This window comes from Miniopterus natalensis, chromosome 5, assembly GCF_054644295.1.
Source record: "Miniopterus natalensis isolate mMinNat1 chromosome 5, mMinNat1.hap1, whole genome shotgun sequence".
Lineage (NCBI taxonomy): Eukaryota > Metazoa > Chordata > Mammalia > Chiroptera > Miniopteridae > Miniopterus > Miniopterus natalensis.
Genome location: NC_142085.1, coordinates 77,492,190 through 77,504,200, shown reverse-complemented (window position 1 = coordinate 77,504,200; position 12,011 = coordinate 77,492,190). Strand labels below are relative to the sequence as shown.

The 12,011-nt window shown below is 34.1% G+C and overlaps 1 protein-coding gene across 1 annotated transcript in view; it reads right to left on the bottom strand.

The window, feature by feature from the left end:
• VTA1 (vesicle trafficking 1) overlaps positions 1 to 12,011 on the bottom strand; it is a 36,403-nt gene that overhangs the window by 17,023 nt on the left and 7,369 nt on the right. The window contains exons 2-4 of the mRNA XM_016223964.2: positions 6,483 to 6,577; positions 4,218 to 4,345; positions 3,557 to 3,632 (exon numbers count right to left, since the gene is read on the bottom strand). Of these exons, the coding sequence (XP_016079450.1) occupies positions 3,557 to 3,632; positions 4,218 to 4,345; positions 6,483 to 6,577 (299 nt within the window). The remainder of the gene's footprint in view (positions 1 to 3,556; positions 3,633 to 4,217; positions 4,346 to 6,482; positions 6,578 to 12,011) is intronic.

The following is a 12,011-nucleotide window of genomic DNA, read 5'->3' as shown; positions in this document are numbered from 1 at the left end:
TTACCTTGTACATAATGTGTTGTTTCCTAAGACTGCTCTTTAAGATTTGGCCTCCTACAGTTGAACATCACTGGTTTGGCTATGATGCTCTCAGATATGGTTTTCTTTGTATTTATTTTATTTGGGGTTCACTGAGTTTCTTGGATCCATAACTGTTTTTTCAACCAACTTAGAAAATCTATAGTCACTATTTCTTTAAAACCTTTTCTTCTCCATTTTATTTTTGCTCTCTTTTATGGGACTCCAATTAGACATGTTGGACCTCCAAATACAGTTAGTAGCAATACATAATGCCTATCTACTTCTAAATAAACTCATCTTAATATATACAATGTTGCTTAATTCAGAAACTTCCAATACAAAGGGATACCTTAAACAGACTACCTCCTTCCAGATGGCAACACGTATACACAATTGGTCCAGTTTTGCTGGAGCCCTGCTTTTCCAGAAGCAAAAGTCCTAGATTGGGATATAAACAGGATTCACTGGGGTCTTCCATAGAGGGGTCTAGATCAGTGCTAAACAAAATGTGGTCCCAGAACCAGTGCTAGTCTGCAAACTGTACACCAGTTTGTGACAACATAGTACACAAATTGAGAGTATTTAGGAAACTTACAGCAAATTAGGCTTGTACTTTTTGTGTGTCTTTTAAGTTTCATTTTCCTAGTAATTCAATTATTACTTGTATTTTACAAAACAATCAGTCTGCAACAAATTGCAAATTAAAAACATAAAAGCTGGACCTTTATCACAGAGTCAAACAAAATATATCTAAAGGGTCTAAGTACAGTGCCTGTCAAGTGGTAGAAGTGGATCCCTTCCCTGTATTTTATCATTACTAGGCCACATATCATTATAGTCAGTTATTTTGCTTCTCTTTCCAAGTCAGAACACAAGGTCTTTGAGGGCAGGAAAACATGCCATATGCATTTGATTTTTTAAATTAGCAGAAACTCAAGAGGTAAAAGCAGTATCATTATCTTTTAAGTGATTTTCATATTCTTCCTAAATTAGCAGTATTAAATCTAAAGACTACAAAGCAAAGAAGGTAAAATGGTATCTGCTCCTTACACACTGCTAAAAGTGAAATAAATCTAAAATACAAGAAAAAGCCTATTAATAACATTGACCATAAATAGAATAAGATATAGTAGGAAATAAAAAGTTTTGAACATTTCTTGCTTTATAATACAAATTTAAAGTTTACATATATATATTCTGGTGACTCTATACCTAAAACTGGGACACTGAATTCAAGAAAGCTACAGAAAGTGTGTATAGCAACACATTTAATAACATACTGAAATGGAATTATGTAAGGCACAGTTAAGAGAGTTCAATAGGTGTACCTAAAGAAGTTCTATGTAAACAGGTCTGAACATTATTTTCAACTACAGGTAAAAAAATAAAAAGCTAAACTATAACAACTTTTGAAACAGTAACTGATTAGCCACCACATCTACTCAGTGTGTAAACTGCACTTAATGCCAAGGAAGAGCTAGCAGAATGAGACAAAGTTCCCCTTCTAGGACTTGCAGTATAACTTATTCCAAAATGTAATATATAAAACTCAATCAATACACTTATAGTGTAATATGCACACAGCTGAGACTCTAAAGGTGGAAGAGTTGAGAGAATGGAGAAATTCATATAAGAAAAATGTAGCTAAGGCTTAAAGGGAATGTAAGACTCAGGTAAAGCAGGCTCAAAAGACACAGTTCCCAGTGGTAAAAGCTGGGAGCAGACTGGCCTGACAAACATGAATGGGACTGGTAAGAAGTCCCACAAGTAAGATGAACCTGCAATGCCTGGAAATAAAAAGACCGTATAGGTTCTTCAGCAAAACAATGACAGCGAAGAATAGGTTGCATGGAAAAAGAACAAAAAAATAGTATAAAAATAATTATGTAAATTGTAGTTATCTAGGCCATGAACCTAGGGCCTTTTTAAAAAAATGCTATTTTTTCAAAAGAAAAGTAAAGATAATTTAATTAGATTAAAAACCTTTATGTGCAAATGTCATACAGACGGCCTCAGGTGTGCAGCTTGCTTGCTCTCAACACGAACCCACCCATATTGCTATGTTACCCGTCTCTCTTCTCCCTACTAGAATCTGTTCTCATCTGGTTTATGACTTACTTTGCTAATCTGAGGTCCATTCTTCTCCTGTGCCTGCTTGGTGCCTGCTTGGTGCTCACTAAAACCGTACTGAACTAGCTAAAGCTTTCCATAATGTCAAGTTGAAATCACCTCGGCATCCTCAAGTATCTAGTATAGTGCCCCATACATGTGCAACAGAGCGGAAAAGAAATGCAGGTCAATAGAAAGGAGTAGAAAGGTTGCTAAACAGAGTGGATCCACCGGGATTCACAAAATGTGCCAGCCATTGAGAAGAACTGCAGATTTCCATACTCCAGGTCTCAGTTTCGTCTTATACTCCTCTGTCTCCAGAAAACTGTACAGCAGTGGCTCTCAATGGGCATTGTCCCATACACTAGAAGGTGTTTTGAAAATATCTGGGGGTGGTTTCTGGTTATCTGAATGACTGGTAATGCTGTGTAGGTCAAGGGCCAGGGATGCTTTGGTGTTTTGAAATAAAAGGAGCAATCACACAATTTTGAAAGTCCTGCACAACTCTGCAATGCAAAAACCATGCTTAAATCACCAAGCCTAGAACTTAACTTCATTTTACATACAAACGTAAATAATTTTTTGCACAGTTTTGATATATTGTTTTACAAAACTGCAAATATTTCATAGATTATACTTTGTTTTGTTTGGAACTTTACTATGAACTGCTCATCATTTTGAAAAAATCCTACCACAGAAAGCAGTGTTCTTCATAGATTTCAAATCACCAATATAACATGCCTTTATCAGTCTCATTATGGCTCTCCTTTCCCCCTCCCTATCTCTTTCTAGATTAACATCTCCCCTCTCAGAAAACAAATTTTCTTGCAACAGTGAAAACAACACTGAAATCACAGCAATGTTTGTCACTTAGCCTCAATTTGCTCATGTATAAAATGATTATGCACTCTACTTATCTTAGATTATGAGAAACAAATTAATATGAAGTACCTTGTAAAATAGCACGTTATATATGTATTTTACAATAGAAACAAATCATAAATAATAATATTTCTGGATAGAAATGAAATAGGAAAAAGTCCTTAAGTCATCTCTGCCTCCAGTATGTTTATACCAAATAACAGTGAAGGAACTTAACAGCATACAGGGTTAGTAGTATTTAAACCCTTAATAAAATCAAACTCAAAACCTGTGCTGCCCAATACAGTAGTCATGCATTTGCTAAAGTATAAAATACATATTGAATTTAAAAAACTTACTACAAAAATAAATATACATACATTATTTAAAACAACCTCTTTTGTTTATACTTTGAAAAATGTGCAGTAATTTTAAAATTAAATTTTTTGTTTCCATTGCATTTCAGATGGACAGGCTGCTTTAAATAAACATTGCTATAATAAAACTGATAAACAGCAACAATACTGATCTTTAGCTATTAAGACAATAAAGAATATATACTCACTTCATCAGTGAGTTCTCCAAACACTGTTATGACATCTATTAAAAGACTTGCAGTATAGAAAGACTTGATCATGTTTCTGGAATAGAAAAGAGAGCTGGTCTAGTTTAAAGAAAAAACATTAAGATGTAGGGTTAGTTATGTAACTATATAAAAAAAATTCCAATGTTTATTAAAGCATTCTGCAATCAATATTTTAAATAAAATTTTAAGAACACAATGGAGCTCCTCTTATAATGCTATTAGGAGAAAGTAGCAATACTTACACTATAGGTAAGTACTATACAGTAAGATTTTATAGTACACATTTGATCTTAGATAATGCATATCAAGCCATGTGCATTTCTTTGCACTTAAGTATTATTATAATAATGACAAACCATTTGAACTGGTGGAGTGGGAGTTTTTAAAATCAGCATCACTGAACTAGGTTGTTTTTGGCTAAAATCAACTTAGATTTTGAGAAATGTTAGATTTTTTCAGTCATTTTCTCTAAAAAGAGAGGATTACAGTTGATACTCAAAATCATTCTGAGATTCTACAAGTACTTTTTAAAAATTTAAATCATTAATCAGGAAGTCAGAAAGTGTTCAATACAAAACTGGATAATTCTGGTTTAGAGCAACTAAACTTACCATTTTTATTTTCCTCTTTCTTTACTTACTTGTGAAATCGTGCAGCCCGGTCTTCGTTATCTGCATACAAAAACATTTTCAAAGCATAATTCTCCAAATGGGCACAACCAACTACTTCTTGAGTAACAGCTTCATTATCACCCAACTGTTTCTTAAGCTAAAAGAAAATCAAATACAAAGCTTATGATTTTGGACTTACAATCATTTTAAGTAAATTATTTATATTCATTTCAGTAAAAGATGTATCACTGAAATCCTTCAAAGAAAAAAATTGCTCTGCCTCAGCCCAGGGTATTTAAAACAAAATCCAATGTTCACAAATTTTTGAAGAAACATACATACGATAACCTGAAAGTATAACTAACTCAAGAAATAAAAATAACCAAGAATAAAAACATAACACATCCAAGTATCTACTTTAAAGCATCACAAATATTTCAAAATAATGTATCATCCAATGTACTACCTTTCCTAACCATATATAATTTAAAACTTTAATTTATTCCCATTTCAATTTCTTCTTATCACATTAAAAAAAATAAAGCTAAACGATCACTATATCCTATAATAGTATCTCTCAGAGAACGTGTAAAATAAGAGGTCTAATTCTAAGTAAGGTATACATGACAAACCTGGAACTGGATTATGAAAGTTTTTTAAATTTAGAAAAACATACACCTCAAAGCAACACAATTTACTACTGTGTACATTTCCAGTTAGTATATCCCTTTTCTACACATACAATAATTTAAAGTATCTTAAAAATAAACTAAATTCCTACATTTTATTCAGATTGTCACATTGAAATAAACCACCTGGAATATTACATTTTAGCACCATACTACTGTTTTATAATTGCTTTTCTCAAAACATTATAAAATAAAAAATTATATTTAAAAAAGGTCTCAGGATTTTTCATAAAATCAACAAAGTAAATATTCTCATAATTACAACAGAATAATTTAATGTCCAGAAGGGATTCAATGTTGGAATTTAGAGATATTTTTAGCTATGATTTTCCTAAACAAAAAAAAAAGCCTATGGATAACACTAGTTTACTGTATCCAAAGCATGAAATCATTTAATTCTTTATTTAATTCTATAGGCAGATTTAATTCTAGAAATAAGTTAGTAAGAGTATGTCATCTCAGCTTCAACATAAAATACCTGGTAGCAAAAATATAATATACTAAAAATTTTCCAAATGTAATACAAATATATTAGGCAGTTGTGCTCTCACCACCAAATAAGCTTACTCTACTTGTTATTTAATTTAGATAATAGACTCCTGATGATTCACTTTATAAATGTGATTTTATACTCTGCTTATTACAAAGAACTGAGTTTTGTCTCATTCAAAAGTTATTATTTTACCTATTACTGTTCTACTGTGAAATGAGAAATATACTCTATATAAAATTTCTGTTAGAGATGGATTTTACAAATATATCACTATGTGTAAGACATGGTCTTCTTCCGGCTATCTAACCCCACCCTCCAAAAAAAAAGAACACTCCAATTTTTCCTGCATCCACAGAAGTAGCGTTAGAAGTGTAAGGCCAGACAGGCTATGGGGACAGCTGAATTCCCACAGTGGTGACACCAGAACCACCTTGGGTGGTCAACAGTAGCAGATGACGGGGGTCTGAAGGCCAGGCACCTATACCAAGTTATAGAGAACACTACTGCCCGTGACTGCTTAATACAACCAGGCTTTGATCAGAGTAACTTGCAACATTTATAATAACCTGTGAAATTATACATTGGTATCTCTCCATAACTTGTGAAATTCAAGGTGACTCATTAGTCACCTATCACATTTCTTCAAATGGGCAAGAATGCATGGATCGAAGAGCATCTTACCCTGGGACCAAGTGTGAGAGGAAGAGAGGAGAGACAACTGGTATCATTTCCTTCATTGTTCCTTTCACTAAATAAATAGCCCATTTCAGTCATCCATGCGACTGCATGAGGAAAGGTTAGAAAGGGTGCATCACTTATGAAAGGATGACTCAAGGGCCATCTATAATAACATAGAACAAGATATAATGGTATATGCAAAGATAATGGGGCCTATTTTGAATTTTCCTTATAACTTCCTTAGCAGTATGATATTAAAAAAACAAAACAAAAAACAAACAACAAAAAACCTGTGTCATTTTCTTCATCAGCTATAATGACACTGCTGATTGCAGCAAGGAAAAGCACTAAAATGACAACACATACACACACAAATGAAATAAAATATCATTTTAAACATTAATCAGAAAATACATTATCACTATTTAACTCACAGCTTCTAACTGATCCATTAGCTTTGATAAAAATTTACGACATTCAGGAGTTTTACTATCAATCTTCATTCCAGTTTGCATTGCATATAAACGACCTACAGAAAGAAGAAAAATAAACAATTTAATTTTTTAACATCTGCTGATTGAATTTTTAAAATTCGTTTTGTCTAAGAAATCATTTAAAATGTAAGTAAATTTAGAAATAAAACTGATTTACTATGCATCTTATTTACAAAGATAAAGAACACAAAATACGATTTTAACAAAGTTTTACCAAGTAAGGCATTCTCTTTTGGCATTTTTTTTAAAGTATACCTTTATTGATTTCAGAGAGGAAAGGAGGGGGAGAGAGATAGATAGAAACATCAGAGAATAATCACTGATCAGCTGCCTTCTGCAGGTCCCCGAATGGGGACTGAGCTCACAACCCGGGCATGTGCCCTGATCAGGAATCGAATCCCAATCGCCTGGATCCTAGGTATCTTAGGATTTCCAATTCAATTATGTCTACCCAATCATATCTCCTTTAAAAATGTGTTAATATACACATAATACTGTGTATATTCTGTGTGCTTTTAATTTTAATAACTCTACCTGAAGGAACTACTTTTTAATGCTTAGGGTTTTAGGGCTAGCTCATGGTTTAGAGTCTAAGGTTTAATTTATTTGTTTCCACAAATCAAATTTAAGGATTTGATCCATCTAGGGATTAACAAGTGGAAATTGTACAGATGTACACTGGCACACAGTGAAAAAACACAGCATTTCATTTTCACTGCATGGTGCCCACACTGGACATCACTCTGACACAAAAATAGAGATATGCTAATTTAAAAAGCAGAATGAGCACTTATTTTAGTTTAAATATCCATTGCTTTAATCACAAATGTTACCAAATTTTCCCTTTTTTCTTTCTCTTAACTAGTCATATTTCTCTAGCAACTTGCTTTGGTCCCTTCTCCATATATCTATTAGGCTTTAAGCACCAACTCCTCCACCCGCAGGCCTCTGAAAGCACCAGTGAGTGCCCTCCCGTTTACACCAGTCGTATTTCCTTTGCGTTGTTCAAGCTCTGTGCTTGCTTTAGTCAGCTTTGTTCTCTTAAAACTCACTGGACTCCCCCACATTTCTTTGTGAGTTCTTCGGTCTTTACTTCCAGCATTTCTGTTTTGAGTGTGTTTAGGCGCAGGGGTATTACTTTTGTTTTATTTTTTTTAATTTATCTTTATTGTTCAAACTATTACATATGCCCCCATTTTCCCCCCTCCTACCCCCTCCACACCACCCCCACCCCCACCCCCAGGCCTTCCACACTACAGTCTGTGTCCATGGGTTATGCATATATGCATATAAATTCTTTGGTTAATTGCCCCCCTCCCTTCCCTCTAAGATTCCTCAGTCTGTTCCATGTCTCTGGATCTATTTTGTTCATCAGTTTACTTCGTTCATTAGATTCCACATATAAGTGGGATCATGTGGCATTTTTTTTAAAGTGTATCACAAGCTCTTTAGGTAAATAAACATAAAGGCTACAAATACTATGTTGTTTTTCCATTTTTGCATGTTGTTTAAAACAGAAGTTTCAAATACTTATGTACTCAAAGCTACTATTTCCGCCCCCCATCAGTTCTAAGCTTGGAAAGTTATTTTATCTCCAGTTACACAATATATTCAGTTATACAATTTTTCTAATTGTTCTTATAATTTAATATTTCAAATATAACTCTTTAATCTCATTTACATATCCCCCCAAGTTATTGGCACCTATCTCAAAACTCACTTAATAACACTTCCTTTTCTAATGATTTTATGATTCCTTCTTTGATATACATAATTTAACTTTTTTTTTAATCCTCACCTGAGGACGTGCTTATAGAGAGGGAGGGAAAGAGGGAGAGGGGAACAGAGAAAGAAAGAGAGAGAGAGAGAGGCATCAATATGAAGGAGACACATTGGTTTCCTCTAGGATGCACCCCGACCAGACCCGGGGAAGAAGCGTGCAACGGAAGTACATGCCCTTGGCCGGTACTGAACTCGGGACCCTTCAGTCAGCAGACCGACGCTCTAACCACCGAAGCAAACCGGCTAAGGCTGCAAGCAGCTTCGATTTTACAATGTATTTTTCTAGAACATTACTGTTCTCTCTCCTTCTACCCCTGATTCTTTTTTTACATCCCTCTGGTAAAAAGCATACTCATATATAGAGCCATCTATTTTCTTTCTCTATACTTACATAGAAGCCACAGAGACCACTGCCATATTAGCATCAGTAGAAAGATCATAATTATCAATTAAGCTTACTACCTGCCTTCCCAATCTCCCAAATGACTACTTCAAAGAATCTGAGTCTCATTTTAAAAAAAACCTGATCCAGAAAGACACACAGAAAACTTAAGATGTTAACTATTTGTTACCTATATGTAATATTGACTGACATAGTAAAACATGGTAACATTAAGCACTGTACTCACATGAAATACAGTACCGAGTTTCATTTCCCAGGTCTTTCTCCTTATTTTCTAACATAGTAGTGAACACTATGTGATTCCTACCATCTGGAGTGTAGTCAGCTACTTGGTAGACCAACTCTGGGGATAAATGGCTACCAAGCACAGGTAATGGCCCAGATAATATGAAATGAGGTTGATTCCTGGATTCATGTTGGCCTTAGTGGCAGCCATCTCAGAACTTAACGATTAAGTAGACTAATGCAGAAAATTAACCCAGCATTTTCTTGTTACCATGAACAGGAAATTTATTCCTATGTAAAAAATGCAATTTTTAGCTTCAAATTTGTTACTCTTTATTTCTACTATTGCTTACAATAAAAATGGAGCCTATCTATCATCTTTTTCCTTTGAAGCAAAAATCAAATTATTTCTATTTCGCTATCACCAAAAGCCATGACCATCCTCCCTCACAACGCAAATATAAACAAATATCAGCTTTTTGTCCTTTAAAAGTTAACCTCAACACAGATGGCAGATTCTCGTAATACAGTGTAATGACTATATAGTTTATTGGTTTTTCCAAATGCATTTTTTCTTCGTTTGGATGTACATTTAGTCTTTGCTATTACAAGGACATTATTGTACAGTAACACGTTTAATTGAAGAACCGGATCATCTCAGAATTGGAAAGATTTAGGATAAAAATTGGCCTGGCTTTTGCATTTTTAAATATCTTATGTAGTTTACAAGTCTTACGCACAGAAAATGTATCACAAGATGCATTCTGTAATTTTAATAAAAGTGAAAAGAACTTAAATCTACTTATGAAAATTAACAAACATGTTTTTGCCATAAGGAATGGAAAAAAAGGATCACATTCATATAGAATTCCGTTCAAGACAAGTAACTCATTGTAGCAGCAGCAAGATGATGAAAAATTAATGTCTAACATGGAAATTACCTACTAAAACAACATAAATGTGTAGCTAAAATCATCTATAAGAAAATATATTTGACTCATTCCAGCAAGGAAATGTGTTTATTTTTATGAATAAATATTATTTGAAGATGAGTAATGAGGCATATTTGCAAATGGATTAAATACTTTCCAACTCAATTTTAATTTAATGTGAGGCATTTGGTGACAAACATTTACTAATCCTGAAGGTATGTGTAACTCAAAGTTCCATAAAATCTAAACATTAATATTCTAACACATCCTTCCTTACACACAAGAAATATAAAAGTATGAAATACATGATATACACAAAAAAGATACATTAATAGCAATTCTGAAGAGTGATACTTTAATAGATTAATAAATCTATTAAATAGGAATCATTATGGTATATATTGATGTCTAATGCAAATTTTATTCCAATGAACAGAACTGAATTTCTAAGTATATTGTAAATATCTGCTTATTGGTTAGTGTTGCCTTTTGTGTAGGGACTTTTGAATAAAACATTTAAAAGAAAGCATTACTGAACGTCTACTAAGAAAGGATATTACTTCCATCATTCCTTCACTAAACAAACATTTTGGAGCTCATTACATCATAATGTATATAAATTAGCAGCTTTAAGAAAACCTTACTAATGAATTCCTAAGAAAAGATTGTGCTGGTACAGCCCTGGCTGGCTTGGGTGGATGGAGTGTCATCCCATACACCAAAAAGGTTGTAGGTTCTACTCCCAATATTAGCACATACCTAGGTTTTGGGTTTGATCGGGGGGGGGGGGGGGGGGGGGGGGGGGGGGTAAGGAAGCAACCAATCATTCTCTCCCCCTCCCTTCCTTTCTCTCTAAAATCAATAAACATATCCTCTGGCAAGGATAAAAAAAAAAAAAAAAAAAGACTATGCTGGTACACAGCAAACACTAACAATTTGATTATTAAAATGAGACCACCGATTTTAATTCCAGCCATGACGGGAGTTGCTGTATTTGCCATCCTACCATAAACAAAAAATTAAGACAAAATATAGAAAGCCCATTTTCAGACAACGGAAACAACAGAAAACCATGACACCTGGAGTAAGGAAACAAATGAGGTGACACCAATGGTCAGCCCAGCATTTTGATGGGCTACATGTTCCACACTAAGGAATAGGAGGGGCATCCTAAACAGAGTATAGTCTTCCAGTTGAGTTGAGGAAACAGACTGAGGCAGCTGTAAGTTGAGGGGCAGAGTTCTGAAGAAGAGAGAGCTAAGCAGAAAAGAAACCCAGAAATCTGTATGGGGGTAACCTTGAGGCTCAGCCAAATACCACCCACCACGTGCATGTGTAGGAGAAAACTCCACAAGGCCAAAAAATAGGCAAAAGACGTGAGCCAAACTGCTACCAAAGCACACACAGGGCTACGACGCATTCAACTAGACATAGTGAGTTCCAGATGTTTATCCAGGATATTCAGTAGAGAAACCAAAAACCATATTCTTTAGTAGTAGGCGCTACCTGTCCCTAGAAAAAAAGTTACTTTATACCTACCCCCAAAAACTAAAACCAAACAAAACAAAATAACAAGGCATAAAGGAATCAAATTGAAAGTCAAATAACTTGTCAGCCAGATCAACTCCCTTCAAAGAAAGACCATAAGCTCCAGATATTTAAGAACTTAAAAATTCAGAGTCCTGAAAATAATAGAAAATTACTAAAGATGGCAAGAGGCAGGAGAATATAATCTATAAGAAAAATAACAGCCCAATAAGATCAAACAATGACAAAATAGCAGAAATAGTAGATGACATTAAAATACTAGGAAACCATTATAAAGTATTTTAAAGGCAACCATGAAATGAGATAAATAGAACATACACAAAGGAATATAAATGGAACTTCTAGAGATGAAAAATATATCTAAAATATTTATTGGATAAACTTAAATACCACAGAAGAAAAGATTAGTGAACTTCAGAACACAGCAACAGACACTACTCAAAACAAAGCACGGAGAAAACGGACTGAAAAGAAAGGAAAACTAGAGTCTCGCTGAGGTGTGGGAAAATACCGTGTTCTAACAAGTGTAACTGGATCCCCCCCATAAAAGATGGGAAAATGTGGTAAAAAAAAAAAAAA